Consider the following 18056-nt stretch of genomic DNA (forward strand, 5'->3'; position numbering starts at 1 on the left):
GACTATGAAACTAAATTACTACCTCAAAGATACAAAAGGGCTTTGAACATTACAATTATTCCTTGCAAAAACAGCTATCATTGTGAAAATATACTGAATTTTATAAAGCTTCACATTTTTATAAATTTTATAAAATTTTATAAAACAGGGAACTGTGGTATACCTTGCATTTAACTACATTCATAGACTTTTAGTAAAAACCCAGGAAGGGCAGTGTTAATATAATCTAAATACCGACAGGACAAGGAATCTTCAAATTCAGTTAATAAGATTCTGCAAGCAACCCAAATCTGTCCCCAGCATAACAGTATAACAACTCTAAAACTAATTTACAGTTAAATTTTATTCTTTATATGCAGTTACTCCCAGGCAACATTCAAACATTCAATTTTTTTTTTTTTTGTAATTCTACTAATGCAAAAAAAAAAAAATCAAATTTAACCTTTAAAGAAAAATGATGAGCTATAAAGGATACATTTTGGACTCAGTCATGAAAGATTTCTTTTGCCTCCTCCTTCAGAGATAAATTTTTAATTTAATAATGTGGAGTATAAGGCTTGAGAGACAAATTTACTTTGCAGCTAACAAAGCTCAGGAATGTGTTCCTTATGCCCAATGAATAAATATCACATTAAATATGTATTTTCAAAACGTGCTGATTAAAACATAATCAATTCCAGCTTCTTTTAGACCAGCTGTGAAGTGACTCTGCTGTTCAGACACTTTAAGGTATTACAGTAAACTGAAAATTCAATTTGTGGCTTTAACAATGCAACATTTGCAGCAAATTGGCCTTTGAAATTCGAACAATACTTTAGGATTCAAATCTCATACACACACACACACACACACACACACACACACACATTCAGATTACACTATCTTGTCCAAAGAAAAACCTCTTTTTTTTAAATTTTGGAAATTCTGTTTGAAGTCCGTTACTACTAATTTTATTTTAAAAGTCAACAGCCTAAAACTGTAAATACAGCTTATTTAAAAAATGTGTAAGGTTTTAGAGCATGAAAGTATTACTCATCCTCAACTTTGTAGGAAAATCATTTTTACAGAAAGTACAAATGAAAAGAATATTATTGCTATGATATACCTAACAATAGCATAAAACATGACTTGATAGGATCACTGTACTAGAAAGATGTCACGATCATTTTCTGAAGGTCAGGGAACACCTATTATGTTTTCTTGAAAATAAAGACAGTCAAAAGGCTATTGCTGCATAACCTGCCCATGTTTTGAATTCATTTTCTATTTTGGATATTTATAGCAATTTACACGAACAAAAGTTAAGAGATAACTGATCATGTCTAATTACACACAGACACAGTAGAAAATGAAAAGTTAAATATGAAACGTTTGAACATGTCCTTCTAAGGAGTCGGTAAAGTAGTCTATGTTACCTGAACAGGTGCAATAACAGCACAGGGGCCACCTTCAAACTGTTCTAATGCAGATCCCTCTGATTCACTAAACACAAACCCTAAAAATGAAAGCAAGTAGCAAAGATTAAAAAGGTAATTCAAACAGCAGCCCAAGAATTTTTAATGTACTTTGCTTTGAGAAAGATCACTTATCACAGAAGCAAAATATCTCCAAGTTATTCAGGCACAGTAGTTCTTAACTTTTTGGGGAATCAAGAAACCCTCTGAAAAAAGATTTGGAGCCTCTGTTCCCACCCTGTGCCCCAAATGTAAACACACACACACACACTCACTCACACATGCACACACAAAATTTGCACCTCAGGATCCTTCTAAGTGGACTAAAGGGATAAAGAGTGGACCTTATTAAAAGAACACTAAATTAAATAATTTATTTGAAGAAAGACTAGTCTATCTACCGATTTCAAACAGAATTTCAGGATTCTTTCCATACAGAATATATTTTTCATTCAAATCTTTGAGTCATATTCTATAAGCTAACAATTAAAGGCATCATAGACTGTGAATGTGCTCATACTAGCTCTAGCTGAATTTCACTATTACCCAACCAGCACTGACTGAGAGCAACTAGTAAATGTTCCTATAGACAGCATAGGGCAAGAAGTCCAGAGGACTGAGCCTCCTTAGGTCTCTGTGTAGTTATCTTTAAAATGATCATTTCCAAACCCAACATGGTAGGAATATGTAAAGTTTCACTAATGGTTGTACTTCAGTCATTCATCCCATGAACACTTAATGAACATACGATACTATAGCAAGCATCTAGGATGTATGCGTGAATGACAAAGTCCCTCGTCTGTAGGAGCCAACAGTACAGGTGAACATGGACATATGAACAAATAAATAATAAAGAATAAATGGATGTTAAAACAGAAGTATGCAGACAGTATTACGGATACAGAAAGAAACGATTTACTCTGCCTGAGTCAAGTCACAATAGGTGACTTTGAGGTTGATCGTAACAGGAATTTGTGAGAACGAGGACGAGGAATGACTTTCAGGTAAAGAAAACTTATCTTTATTAAAGGAAAGAGTTTGTTAAGAAAAGGGACAAGTTTATAGGACAGGGAGAAATTTAATGTAGCTTAAGGGTAGTACGGGGGTGGGATGTGGGAGACGGTAAATGGAAGGGAAAGCTGACAAGAGGTTAATACTGGGAAAGGCCAGACCATGACAAATACTAATTAAACTATAATATGATTATATATTTTTTTTCCTTTTTTAAAGGAACAGAATGGGGATGAGACTGTTTCGACAGCCATAACGACCTAATAAAATTGACATTAGTATGGAGAGGAGAAACTATATCTAAATAGTATTTCTTGGGTAAAATTAAATTTGATGAGCATGTACAAGTGGGACAAAGAAATTAGAGCAGACTCTGAAGTTTCTAGCTTGAGACAGTAGGTGATAACAATTGAGATAAGAAACAGTGTAGAGGAGCATCCCATTCCATCCCACCTCTGCTCTCTTAACCTTTCAATCCCTCTTTCAAACAGTGCTTAAACATGTTTCTCATATATTCAAAAACAAAGAATCCTCCTTAAGAATCCTCCCAAAATTCTTTTGAGTAAAGAGTTGAAAACTTACATCAACACAAAAACCTGCACACAGATGTTTACAGCTCCTTGAGACATAACTGCTAATACTTGGAAGCAACTAAGCTGTTCTTCAGTAAGAAAATGGGTGGGTAAATGAACTACAGTACATCCAGACAACAAAATATAATTTAGCACTAAAAAAATAAATGAGTTGACAAGTCATGGAAAGACATGGTGGAACGTTAAGTGCATATTACTCAATGATGTAACCAATAGGAAAAGGCTATATACTGTATGATTCCAACTATAAGATATCCTTGAAAAGGCAAAACAATGAAGACCATAAAAAGATGAGTCATTTCCAGGGATTGGTGGAGGGAGAAAGGGAAGAGGGATGAACATGCAAAGCACAGAACATTTTTAGGGCAGGGAAATACTGTGAAACCATACTGATGGATAAATGTTATTATACATTTGTCCAAATGATATCAGTGCAGGTTCATCAATTAATAAATATTCCACCCTGGTGGGGTGTAATGGTAAATAGGGGAGCCCTATGCACGTTGTGGGAGCAGAAGGTGTATGAGAAATCTCTGTAGCTTCCCCATAGTTCTGCTGTAAACCTAAAACTGCTCTAAAAAAGTAAAGTCTAAGTTAAAAAAAATTCACCTGATTGTTAAAAAAACAAACAAAAAACCCAAAACTCCAACCACCACCCTCTCAAAGCACATCTAATTGTCCATATGCACTCTTTTAATCTTCTTATAATTATTTAACCTTACAATATTATTCTCCTTACAATTTATTCAACCCCCGAAATTTTCAACCTCTGACTGCACCAAATTCATTCTCACCAAGTTCATCTATGACCAGTACAGGTGATTTCTCAAGTCTTTTCTTATTTACTCTCCAGAGAATCCTCTGAAATGCTGACCATGGACTTCTTCTGAAAAACTTTTGCCCCTTGGCTTTACTGGTTCCTCTTGTGACAAATTTTTCTTTTCAGTTTCTTCTCAGTCCCCTCAGTCAACTCCTCTTCAATGTTAATGTTCCTCATGTCTTGGCTTTAGGATCTATGTTCTTTTCATTCCATACATTCTCCTTGCGTAACTCATCTACTCTCAAGATTTCCATTACTGGTTATAATCAGAGAATTCTCAAACAGAGCCCAGATTACAATCCCAGGCATAAAGTGAATTTAGTTTCCTTAACATGGTCCTGTATGATCTGATTTCGACCTAAATCTCCTACCTCATCTTTGGCCACTCTTCCTCTTGGACTTCAGGCATGCTGAGTATATTTCAGGACCTCAAATATCCATTTTCTGTCAGGTTTCTTACCTTTTGAACATACTGTGCCCTGCACTTGAAACACTTATTAACCCTTTGTCACCTTAAGGCAAGATCCTCTTGGTTCAAGACCCAAAAACATGATTTATATCTGTCCATTCTATCCCATCTCTGGTCTACCTGAGGTTCAAACCACTGTCATCTCTCATCTAGAGTACTGTTAAAAGTTTCCAACTAGATGACTCCATTCCTCCCCACTTACCCTGCTTCCATCCTTATATGTTCACCATAGAGTTACCAGAGGAATACTGTAGCCTTGGAAACCAGATTTTGTCATAGCCTACCTAATACAATTTAGTGGCTTCTCACAGCAATTAAAATGAAACCCAAACTCATTTTCATGGCCTTAAAAGACACCATGATCTATCGAACCCACATTTCCTTAGTTCACTTTCATATTCATTATCTACAGTGAATTTAGAACATCCCAATGTCTTTACTTTAGCCCTAGTGCTTGCTGTTCCTTCTTTCTTCAGAAACCTGAATCCATCTCATTCTCATTTTAGGAGTTAACTTCTCAGAGATATTCCCTGATAAACCTATCTAAGTAGGTCTCTCCTACCATTAAGCACATTAGTACTTTTCGTAATCTGTGATTACTACATTACTGATTGCTTACATGTTTATTATTTGCCTTACAGGTATCTTGCTTGTTCTGCTGACCACTGTTTTCATAGTATATTGTACAGTAATGCTCAATAAATGCTCTTGAAATGTTGCAAGGGAAGATAACGGGAGAGTCTGTTTCTAGGTGTGCCAAGTTCAGTGGTGAGATAACCATTTGGCAACATCTATTTATTCATTTATTTGCAAAAGAGTTAAAGTGAGAGAGATCACAGAGGGAGAGGGAGAACCAGACTCTCCACTGAGTGGAGGGCCGAGGTTGGGCTTGATCCCAGGACCCTGAGATCATGCCCTGAGTGGAAGGCAGATGCTTAACTGACTGAGCCACCCAGGTGTCCCCATTTGGCAACAGTTCTTAGAAGTGGGGAAATACCAGTCTGGAGCTCAGGGTAAGTATTAGGATTAAACGCAATTTGAATCATCCTCAACATTGGCAGTCAAGTAAATGAGAACATGTAAAACAAAAATAATGGAGATGGGAATATCAGAAAATTAGAAGAGGCTGAATCAGCAAAGATGGACAAAGATTGGAAAGATAAGAGGAAAACACACTGAAGTCCCTCCAGGAAGCAGAGAGTAGTCACTTGCTTCAAATGCTGCTGAGTAGAGTAAAACAAAACACTGGATTAAGCACATCACTGGGAATACAAAAAGAAATCTAAAGCACTGGAGAGTGTAAGCAAATTTTAAAGGGTTGAGCTGTAATTCAGAATATAAGGAGAAAGAGTAAATAAATGCAAACTACTTGTTAAACCAATGAAGGGGAAACATACGATAACTTGAAGCATAGCTGGATAAAAGATAATTATTTATATGGACTGAAGGGCATGAGTTTAAAAACAGGACAAGAGTGATTACATGGGGAAAAGGAAGTTAAAGACTCCAAGTCTTGAAAGAGTTGTGGAGTGGTGGGGTGCGGACAGGACTGGAGAAAAAGAGGTTCTCCAAGTGTGGTCTATAGAAACTTGGAACTCTGAGACTCTTTCAGGGGATCTACTAGGAGTAAAAATAATTCTCATAAGGATACTAAGACATTCTTTTGCCCTTTACACTGTGTTGACTTTCATAGCCATGGTACAAAAGCAATAGTAGGTATGATTGCTAATGTCTTAGCACACACAAAGTGTGTCATTAAACTGTACTAGCAGTCACCATCCTAGTAAACAAAACTACCCTCTCTCAAACACACACAAAGAAGCCTATTTAACTAAAGAATGGCCTCGTTGATGCTATTTTTATTAAATTTTGACTTGAATAAAGTGCCCTTTTAAAAACTATTCTGCATGACAAAATGGAAACTACCCACAAAGCACCTGTGCTATATACCTTGATGATGACTGATCTTTGTCTCAAGAAAATGCACGTGTGTAATTTTCTGAATTGCAAGCTGGACGTACTTTTTTATAGAGCACTGTTTTTATTCTGAAGAGGTACTAACGAATTGATTATTCCGACTTGAGTAGGCGGCAAACACTTTCTCAGAAGAGAATGAAGTGAGCCTGATACATCAAGAAAAATAACTGACAGTTATATTCGTCAGTGATAAAATTTCAGGCTTTCGAGCATAACTAAAATTTTGGAAAACTTGCATCTACCACTGTGAACTTGACAACATCTCAATTCTTGGATATTTTTCTAATGAGATCAGTGGTAATAATAATAAATGTGACTTTTAATATTGTAGAATGAAGTGTGTTATCATTTAGAATATCTGAATAAACCAGTGGACCAATAACTTTCAAATGACTGATGCATGGCTGTCAGATATGAATGCACAGGTAAAGATCCATTCAAAGTTCAAGACAAACCAATGATTTTCAATTAATAGAGTACAAAAAATTCATTCATGTAGTTTCAGATTCCATACTGCGAATAAACTCTAAGAAACGGCCACAGGTCAAGTTTAGGTGTAGTATCAAAAATGAATATTCACAATTACCTGAAAAGGCTTTTGTAGGACTCCTACCTTACCAACCTTTGTGAGGCTGGATTTTCTGCATATTCTTCCTAACACGTACTGCAAGAGACTGAACCGAGAAGCAACTGTGAGGATCCAGCTGTCTTCTAATGAGCCAGACATTAGAGAGACTTACAGAAATGTAAAATAATGCTTCAGGTCTCATTAATTTTATTTTTCATATTGAAATACTTAATACTTTCTCAGAGTATAATGAGGCCCCAAGTTAAAAAAAAACTTGAAAGCCATTGGCCTGGCAGAAGAAGTGAATTTTAGCAGGCTTCTAAATTAAATATATACACAAAGAGGAAGTGGTATTACTGAATAAGAATGAGGGGAATGGGAGAAAAAGAGAACTGAGGGAATGTTAATTCTAAAAAGTACTAAGAAAAGCTGACAAGATAAAGAACTGAGAGAAAAGCTGAGGGCTCAGCTAAGGTCTGATTACTACATTTGCATTGATGCTGACCACAATTTTCTCCCTCAATAGGCAGCAGCCTGGAAGAAACAAAATAGATGACAGGCTATACAGAGGATGAGAAATAGGTATGGTGCACAGGACAAATTTAACAAGGACAAATGAAATCTAAGGCTGCTGGTTATCACATCAAGACAACCAAATCTGAGATCCAATCTAGGAACAAGAGATGAAACCAAAAGGCCCCTCACTCCATCCAGTTCTGTTCCTACAGGAACAGGAAAGGATCTTTGACGTTGGGCCCAAGGGCAGAAGTGAAACATTTGAGGTATGTAATAAACATGAATCAATAATGAATTTTACCTTCCTTAAAATTACTAACAATGTAATGCAGTTTTCAAGATCCATGGGCAGGGCTTATAGCTGAAATGAACTACAGTGAGTTGCTTTTGTATGTTACATAGAAAAATCCCATGGAGAGAATTCTAGGCAGATCTGCTCCAAATTCTGTTTAATTACAGTATACATCTTTCAGTGTGTTGATAATGCACAAAGGTTATAATAAAATAAAAATAATATAATAAAGTCAACTAAATGTAAATTAAATATTCTATGCTAAAATAGGACTAGGTTAAGTAGGCTTCTCCCTTTATAATAAGGTTTCACTTGAGTTTAAATTTTTTAGGATATACAGTTATTTCTCTTGTATTCTTACATTCAAAATTATTTCCTACTTTTAAAAGGAATTATCTTTTCTCAAAATGGCTTTTTTCTGATTAGATCTGAAATTAGTCATCTGAAGCATCTGATCGTAAATATATAATTTAGTATTACATTCCCACAATACTACAGACATAGAAATCTGTTTTATAGCTCATAACTAATTTAAACCTGAGCCATGAACATCTTTGTAATTTTCCAATCTTTTACTTTCATTTAGAAAGTACTACCGATATATGTTATTCAAATCAGTTTTTTAACTTCTGCCTCTATAACTCTAAGCTCCGAAGTAAACAAAAGTCCATTGAAAGACCTGTTTTGTCATTATAAACTCTGTGATACTGGTTGAGTCAAATCTGAACTGTACCTTAGTTTCCTCCTTTATAAAAATGAAGAAAACTACATTTATCCTTTGCTGTTTCTCAGGGTTGTTGCAAGGATTAAATAAGACTTTGAAAAACTGTAAAGCATAATGCAATGTAAGATATTATGATAGATACTTTGAACTAAAATATACATAATGTATTCAAAGTACGAAATTAACTTTGTCATATAAACTTACAAATTTTAATTTAAAAGAATTGGATCTTAGGTGACATGATTCAGGTAAGTTGGAGAAAGGAATATCTATCCTTGAGAGAAAAAAGAGGCATCCAACAACAAATATCTCTGAAATGATAATGATCCACATTATCCCCATTTTTGGAAGAAACATTAATGAATAATGGTATATCAAGGTGCCTGGGTGGTTCACTCCCTTATCAAAAGCTTCTGCACAGTAAAGCAAACAATCAGCAAAACAAAGAGGCAACCCACGGAATGGGAGAAGATATTCACAAATGACACTACAGACAAAGGGCTGATATCCAAGATCTATAAAGACCTCCTCAAACTCAACACACACAAGACAGATAATCACATCAAAAAATGGGCAGAAGACATGAACAGACACTTCTCCAAAGAAGACATACAAATGGCTAAAAGACACATGAAAAAATGTTCCTCATCATTAGCCATCAGGGAGATTCAAATCAAAACCACATTGAGATACCACCTTATACCAGTTCAAACAGACAAAATTAACAAGACAGTAAACAAGTGTTGGAGAGGATGTGGAGAAAGGGAACCCTCTTACACTGTTGGTGGGAATGCAAGTTGGTGCAGCCACTTTGGAAAACAGTGTGAAGATTCCTTAAGAAATTAAAAATAGAGCTACCCTAAATACTGGGTATTTACCCCAAAGATACAGATGTAGTGAAAAGAAGGGCCATCTGTACCCCAGTGTTCATAGCAGCAATGGCCACAGTTGTCAAACCGTGGAAAGAGCCAAGATGCCCTTCAATGGACGAATGGATAAAGAAGATATGGTCCATATATACAATGGAGTATTCTGCCTCCATCAGAAAGGATGAATACCCAACTTTAGTATCAACATGGACAGGACTGGAGGAGATTATGCTGAGTGAAATAAGTCAAGAAGACAGAGTCAATTATCATATGGTTTCACTTATTTGTGGAGCATAAGGAATAAAATGGAGGACACTGGGAGATGGAGAGGAGAAGTGAGTTGGGGGAAAGTGGAGAGGGAGATGAACCATGAGAGACTGTGGACTCTGAGAAACAACCTGAGGGTTTCTGAGGAGAGGGGGGATACGGGGTTGGGTAAGTCTGGTGGTGGGTATTAAGGAGGGCACGTATTGCATGGAGCACTGGGTGTGGTACATAAACAATGAATCTTGGAACACTGAAAAAATAAAATAAAATAAAATTACAAAAAAAAATAAAAGTCTGACTTTTGGTTTCAGCTCAAGTCATGATCTCAGGGTCATGAGCAAGAACCCCATGTCAGGCTCTGCCCTGGGCTGGGAGCCCACTAAAAATTCTCACTCCCTCTGCCCCTTCTCCTGTTTGTGCACGCTTGCTCGCCCTCTCTCAATAATAGTAAAAAGTAATGCTGGCTTATCATTTTATTACTTGGTAAAATGTTAAATCATAAAAATGTATTACCTTGTAAATACATTTGATACTTATATTTTAATTGATTCCTCACTTATCATAAGTTATTTGTTAAATTTTATGTTTTTCATATTACATAACAAAAATTGTCCTGCACCAAAAGTCCAAACTCAATTTCAGCCAACTATATCTCCATTCTCCATCCACCCCCACAAACCCCCCACCAAATAATGAACTGTATAAACGAGAATTGTGTTTCTCCCTCTTGGGTTAATCTAATAGGTTAAATGATAAAATAACTTAAAACTTAGGGGAAAGGGCGGGGGAAAGGGAAAAAAAAAAAAGGTGTCTCGGAGCTTATAATCTAGATCAGGGGTTGACCTGCTTCTGTGAATGCAGTTTTGGAACACAGCCATACATACCTATACTATCTAGGGCTGTTTTTGCTGCAATGGCAGAGATGAGTATTGAGACAGAAACAACAAATGCAGCTGACTCTTTTACAGAAAAAGTTTGCCAAACACTGAACTAGACAATACTGAAAAGGAAACAAATTCCCAATAAGTCAAAATGTTTTCATTTATAGTAAGATTTATACTTATTCCTGTCAGATCTAGATGACTCTTATTTTGGTTCTGCTGGGAGCTGGTCCATTGCACCACTGGCTTCCATTCCCAGTACTATTATCCTGGTCTAATCCTCCATCTCTACCCCACTGGATTCCTGCAAATGTCTCTCATTTGATCTTGCTGTCTCATTCAAGCCACTACAGTCTATCCTCAAACACAGCAGTCAGATCAGTCCTTTAAAAACTTGTCATGTCGGGGGCGCTTGGGTGGCTCAGTAGGTTAAGCCTCTGCCTTCGACTCAGGTCATGTGATCTCAGGTTCCTGGAATTGAGCCCCTCTGGCTCTCTGCTCAGCAGGGAGCCTGCTTTCCCCCCTCTCTTTGCCTGCCTCTCTGCCTACTTGTGATCTGTCAAATAAATTTAAAAAATCTTAAAAAACAAACAAACAAACAAACTTGTCATGTTGTTTCTCTTCTCTGTTCCAAACCTTGCAATGACCTCTCACTTCATTCAGAATAAACGCCTAAGTCCTTACCATGGCCTATAAGGCTTTACTGGCCATTGTATGAAAATTATTTCTTACATCATCTTTTATTACTCTCCCCATTCTCTCATTCCCTTTACAGCTGAACTAGTTTCCTTCCTGGTCTTTGAACAAAAAGCCAGGAATATTCTCCATCAAGTCTTTTATAATGGCTATTCTCTTCGCCTGGAACACTCTTCAGATATAAGTGCATAACTAACTCAGTTGCTTCCAGTGTTTGCTCAAATCTCATCTTAAAATAAGGCCTAGCCATGCTGCCCCATTCCACAACTCCCTATTTCTTTACCTTCTATTACATGTACTTCATTTGTGCTATGCTTATTGTTTGTCTGCCTTCCCATCCTAACCTGCAGAGGCCTGGAACACTGTTGTAGTCTGTGGGAAAAAGGGCAAGGAGAATAAATGATGTTTCTGAATAAGAGGTAGAAAATATACACTTTTCTTAAAAAATGATCATAGGCAACTGAGCAGGAGAAAAGGAGGCAGGGGTAGAGACTCAATTTCCAAGTTAGAAAATAACAACTGAGTCGTTAAGTGACTGCCTTCGGCTCAGGTCATGATCCCAGGGTCCTGGAACCCAGCCCTGCATGGGGCTCCCTGCTCAGAGAGAAGCTCTCCCATTCCCCCTGCTTGTGTTTCCTCTCTCACTGTGTCTCTGTCAAGTAAATAAATAAAATCTTTAAAAAAAAAAAAAAAGGAAAAGAAAATAACAACTGCAAATCTTTAAATTATGTGACTTAACAGTCTTTCAAGGAGAAACAAACCACACACACACAAAACCCCCCCACACACAAAAAACCCCACAAAAAAACCCAAAAAACCCAAACCAAAATCCCACAAAATCCCACAAAACCCCATTTTTCCCCCAAAGAAAAAGGAATTATAGAAAGGAATTATCTAAAACTGCTAAATGAATTAAAACAACTATGTGCCTTTCTGTGGCTTACTGATTTCACGTATTATCTGACATTGTTAAATCAATTAAAAAAAAAAACCCAACTCTGTGCTGCAGCAACTCCTGCAGCTTGTTCTAATGTATCAAAAAACTTTTAATGTGATCAATATAGGTTCATAAATGGACTATGCCTAAACATAATTTTACAAATATTTACCCTAAACATCTCACACTTTTAAACTGCTTCCAAAAAACTTGTAAGAATACAGTTGTCAGAGCAGTTACAGACTAGGAAATAGAGCCAAAGTTGGTGTCACATTACAAATGCTGTAAGGGAAGTGCAGCAAAGCAGTGTCTTGTGCCTAGTCTCATAATCCCAAATGACTGCCGAAGCAATCTTCAGCAATGATTTCTGCCTCTAAATGAATACAATAGTTAACATAGCAAAATCAGTAACAACCTTCCTCTCAGACGTGGTAAATTAAAAATACAAATTCGGTTGCCTGAAAATCCTGATCAATGTAAAACCCTGAAAAATCATATATCCACAATATAAACATACTCTAAAAAGAAAAAAAAAAATTCTTTATTTTTAAATGGCAGTGACTGAATGAATCTTATTAAGGAACTACCTTGCCCAGCATTCTCTAATGTCATTATAAAGTTGTATTTTAGATAATAATTATCATGTATCCTCGATGCTTCAATAAAAAGTAAAAGTAAACAAATAATGATTATTCATCAAATAAACAATTTCTTGTAATTATCAGGTCATGGATAGAGAGTGATCTTTGGCTTAGCTTAGAATTAAACGCTTTTTAAATTAAGTCTCAAGAACTTCCATTGTCTGAGTGTTTACCGTATGTCAGATATCGTGCTAAGTGCCTCCATAGGTTTACATGCCTTCAATCCTCACAACGACCCTGTAAGGTTGACACTACTATTATTTGCATTTTACAGAGAAGGAAACTGAGGCTTAACTAAATTAAATAACTTGAATCTGGGACCAAAGCACACCTGTTCCAAAGCCTTCTCTTAACCACTATTAGAGTTGCCTCTGAATTCTCCTGGAATCTCCATCTCAGTATTAACATAAACAAGGCCGAATACTATCTTATTCTATTTTGTAAATGCTTAATTAATGCTAATTAATTACATAGGAAGTAAAATTTTTCTTAATCCTTCACAGCCTTGTATACTTCTGGGCTGTTTATTATTAGGATAAATTAAAGTAGAAAGCAAGCTTTAAAATCTGCAAATGCAGGAGACCAAGATTTCAGAAAATATTACTTCAGTGATGTAGTTAAAATGAACAAAAAGAGCCAAACTAATTACATGCTAAGGTTTGGAAACTCAAAGGAATAAAGTGAAAACAGAGCTGCATTAGGAACTGGAAGACTTGTAAATCACTCCCATTCTTTCAATTTGCCCAACTCTGGCCTGTTTATGGCCCCACCACTCATTTTCCTGATCTGCAAAACAAGAGTGATCGGCTAAATAAGCTGACTGTAAAACATTATGAGTCTAATTTTACCAGCTCGTAAATGAGGCATATGTGGGAGAGAGGAAGGGATTTACATAAACCCTGAATTTTTGTTACAAAATACACACTATGAGGTAGGAACTTGGATTTACTATGCTAAAATTCCCCCAAATCCTTTGAGAACAGGTATTTACCAAAAAATTGATTTAATAATAAGAATGAATAGCTATTATTTACCGGCCTGTGATGTTTTACATACTTACATTACCAATCCTTCTGACTCCAAAGGCTCTTAACTTTACCAGTCCATAAGTCACCTTAAGCCGGGTGCCACGTTGTGTTTTATTATAACTTCAGAATTACAGATAATTACTAGCATAAAGTACCTAACGCAGAGTCTGGCACAGCGCAGAAATTCAATAAATGGTAATTTTTATTTCATTAGTATTCATATTAATAAAACTTCTTACATAACTTAAAATCCTATCTGGATAATTAGTACAGCACAGGAAGTACTATTATCCACATTGCTTTTAACTGTAATAGACACTAAACCATCTCAAAGCCGGGAATACTTTGGGTCAAAAGAGCACCTGATAGCAAGCAATACTAAATTCGTACACCGAGTACTACGTCTAACCACATAATTAAAATACAACGAGCAGAGCTGCTTTCTGGATTTAGCTACTCTGACTTTCCTGCGGACTTCGCGCTCTCCAAAATTAAACCGAACACCCATTTCATGAAGCCTTGTTGGGAGGGGGTCAAGATTCAGGGGGCCACAACACTTCCTGAGACGCTGACACCGAGGCACAAGGCACACCCTTAGGGTCACACACTGCAGCCCAACCACCACCCTTGCTCTCCAGCCGGAGGGGAGCTCAGAAGTGGCAGAGGCGCTTCGGGGCTTTAGTGGCACCATTCAGCTGTAACCATTCTCCTACTCAACCACTCCCCCCAAGGCAGACAGAGCGTTTCTACAAAGTCCAGTTTCAGAGCTGAGCTGGGCAACTGGGACACAGTGCGGGGCAAGCCGGGGCTGTGGCGCCAGAGGCGTCCAGCTAGCCTCTCGCAGGGCAAAGGAAGCGGCTGGAAGTCAGAGCCCAGCCAGGGTACCTTGCGTCCAGCGGCAGAAGATGGTGTCAGAGAGACCGGGGCTGCTTTTGGTGCCCCACACCAGCTCCATCAGCTCTTTAGTCAGTTCGGACATGATGGGGTACCGGCGAGCGGGTCTTCGCTTTCAGGACTCCTGCCCCGGAACATGGGGAAGGGGCGCCTGCGGAGACAGGAGTTGCGGGACGGCGGCGGCGAAAGAACTCGAAGGCTGGACGCGAGGAAGACGAAAGGAGACAGAGCTACTTGCAGAGACCGCGCCTGTCAAGCCAGCCCGAGCGGCAGCAAGGAGTTTCCCGTACCGGAAGTGCCGGGCCACTTCCGGCTCCCCTTTCGCTACCGCCCCTCACGCCGGGAGGGCCCGGGAGTCACCTCCCCGGAAGCGGAAGTGGAGGGCAGGAAGAGCTTCTGAGCTCTCTGGAGTCTGGCAGCCTTTTGGAGCTCAGCACCCGGGCCTTCGGTGCGGTGTTGGCTTCTGAATAGGCAGGCAGCGCGTTCCCTGGGCGTTGGCATGTTTTTACCATCCAGGAACACCTCCCTCTGCGCGCTGCCCTGCTCTTAGCTGTAGGCTCTAGGGCCAAGCTTTAGGGCCTGGAACATAGCCCGTTCTTTAAAATTTGTAATATTAATTACACTGAACTACAACTCTAAGAGGATGGTTGAATCTCAGGGAGGAGCCATCTATGTCCGTAAGGAGAACCACCGATAATTTGAAGGCTGTCAGCCTGTATGCCTCGATAAATCATATAAAGTCCAACCAACTATTATATACATAACCAAAGGGTGTGGTGTAATGTGTATTAGACATGTCTGTACCGGGGCGCCTGAGTGGCTCAGTGGGCCTTCAGCTCAGGTCATGATCCCAGGATCCTGGGATCGAGCCCCGCATCGGGCTCTCTGCTTGGCAGGGAGCCTGCTCCCCTTCCTCTCTCTCTGCCTGCTTGTGATCTCCGCCTGTCAAATAAATAAATTTTCATCTCCACAGCATTGGAGGGTGTGTGGACAACACCTGGACTGAAGTCCAAGTTTTAATCACTGATAAGCATTCAGGTGAATTTAGTTTGTGTAAAACCTTGTATTTGTGCTGCTGAAAAAGAAAAGAGCATACTGGCTAACCTTCGAATTTACAACAAAAGGGCAAAATCTCATGGGTTCCTTACAGGTTCCAAGTAAGAGGGCTTTGCTAATTTATACTTTATTTCTGACTTCAACAATCTTTTTTGTAGTTAAAACGAATTGTTCAAAGTGCCTGAACCGTACCAATAACCTTCCTAATTTTTATTCCCTTTGGAATTCTCTTTACCCTATTCTTGCAAAACAGATCTTACCCGTTGTTGAAGACATAGTGTAAATGCCATTTTGTAATAAAGCTGACTCCAGCCATGACAATTTGAAGTAAAAATTCTAGCATCTGAAATTTTCATGATAACTTCTCTGTAACTTGCTTATGATAATTACCTTCATCCTGGTATTTGCAAAGAATTACTTTTGTGAGATAAATTTATGGAAGTCAAGGACTTGTCTTATTCATAGTACCTAGTATGGCACATTGAACATTGCTGGATCAATAAGTATTAGTAGAAGGAGTGATGCTTGCCTTTACTGGAATTTAAAAATTCATTATCTTGCAGGGGAAGTAGGGATCAGCGGAAGTAGCACTGACTGGTCCAGTTAAATATCTAATGTTTGCTTGTTATTTACAATTTATAGATTTATTTCACTTCCTGAAAGACATAGAAGAGTCTGCGTTTACAGAGTATGTAACAGGCAGACCTCTAAGTTCAGAGGTGTTTGCCACAATTGTTTTCTTTCCATTGATATAGTCATAGATTATAGATTATAGATGATAGTGGTAGTTGTAGATTTGATTATGTATCTATAGATATGGGGAAAAGGCTAAACTTCCAAAATGAAGTTTTAAAAATAGAATATTTCTTGATCTGTGATTTTTCTAAGTTTCCAGCTACAATAAGCTGGCAAAATCTTCAGTACATTGATATGTCCTTTCCACTTTTAGGTTATATTCTTTATTTGCAATGTTTAAAATTTTTTAATTAGCAGGGAATATTTTTAACAAGGAGTATTTGATTAATGTTAAATTATTTATGTTGCTTAATTCATTAGTTATAACATCTAAAATGTGAACTTGCTTAAACATAATAGAAATGCAAATTAATATTTAAATTTTTCTTATTCACTATATATAAACATAATGCATATTGAAAGTAGTCAAGTTTGTTGCATTTACAACTGGCACAGGACAATAATGCCTTTCTCTTACCAAAATAACTTGAAAATTATGTAAATTTACTTTGAAGTATTTATATTGCTCCATATTTTAGCACATATTTTTTTTCTTAGTACCATGGTTTTGATTGAAGTGATGTGTAGCATTAAGATGTGCACAGTTTGCATGAATGATCTTTAGTCCTAAAAAAGAGTCCTATAAAATCAGAAAGTTTCTGTTCATATGTACATTTTATTCATAATATTTCCCTTTAATTCAAATTCAAGTCAATGCACAGCTGTAAAACTGGGCTGAGATTTCCATCATGATTGATTCCCTTGAGGCTTCTTTACTACTTCACAGCAACAGAATTAATTACTCTGTCAAATCCTAACTCTGTGTTTAGTTTCCCATCTTTCCCAAAATTTCTCTGTCAACAAAGAACAATTACTTCTCTACCTGGTTTCCAGCAACTACCATGGAAAGAACAGTTCTCCAACCGGAAGCCCTCAAACACCCAATTTAGTGTATTTACGTTCCATTTACCTAAGAGAAATCAGATCTTTAAAAAATCTACCTTACAATATGATTAATACATTCTAAGCAAGTTACTCAAATGATCCCATACTCATTTACTAATGAAACTATTTTTTTAATATGCTCTACATCTTCCAGGAACAGTGTAAATCTACCAAACAAATGAAATTCTTACCTTTTCATTAGCCTGATCTCATCTCAGCAGGGAATTTTCCTACCAAGCATTTAAGCCAACCACTGTCATTCTCAAATATGGCATAGTGCATAATTTCCCAAAGCATCTTCTACTAGAATTAATACATGCTGGAAAAGGGGTTCTATCATTAAATTCTGGGTTAAATAAAGTTAATTGTTCACTGCAACTCTCTAAGAGAGAGGATTGTATTCAGGGTTCAAAGACATTTGAATGATTTTATTCACTGAGCTCACATAATTTATGTTCTGCAGAATACTGCTTGAGAATCACTGGTAGATAGGCTTTGGGTTGGAATGAGAAAATATGAATGTTATGATTATGAATATGATTAATAGGTACAAACTTAAAGAAAATATGAGTGTTACTTCTTGTGTGAGTACTAAGTATGACCTTGGATGAGCCACTTTAACTATACTGTGATTTTTCATCTATAAATTAAAAGAACTACCTTTAGATTATCTCATAAGATGT

At 37.4% G+C, this 18056-nt stretch overlaps 1 protein-coding gene across 3 annotated transcripts in view; it reads right to left on the bottom strand.

The window, feature by feature from the left end:
- Positions 1-14936, bottom strand: part of MINDY3 (MINDY lysine 48 deubiquitinase 3) — an 86533-nt gene extending 71597 nt beyond the window's left edge. For 2 of the 3 annotated variants that reach the window (XM_046012640.1, XM_046012639.1), the window contains exons 1-2: positions 14629-14936; positions 1416-1495 (exon numbers count right to left, since the gene is read on the bottom strand). In XM_046012640.1, the coding sequence (XP_045868596.1) occupies positions 1416-1495; positions 14629-14722 (174 nt within the window). In that variant the 5' untranslated portion in view covers positions 14723-14936. The remainder of the gene's footprint in view (positions 1-1415; positions 1496-14628) is intronic. The other variant, XM_046012642.1, reaches the window with a different exon arrangement.
- Between the last annotated feature and the right edge of the window lie 3120 nt (positions 14937-18056).

The sequence above is a fragment of the Meles meles genome, chromosome 7 (assembly GCF_922984935.1).
Source record: "Meles meles chromosome 7, mMelMel3.1 paternal haplotype, whole genome shotgun sequence".
Taxonomy (NCBI): domain Eukaryota; kingdom Metazoa; phylum Chordata; class Mammalia; order Carnivora; family Mustelidae; genus Meles; species Meles meles.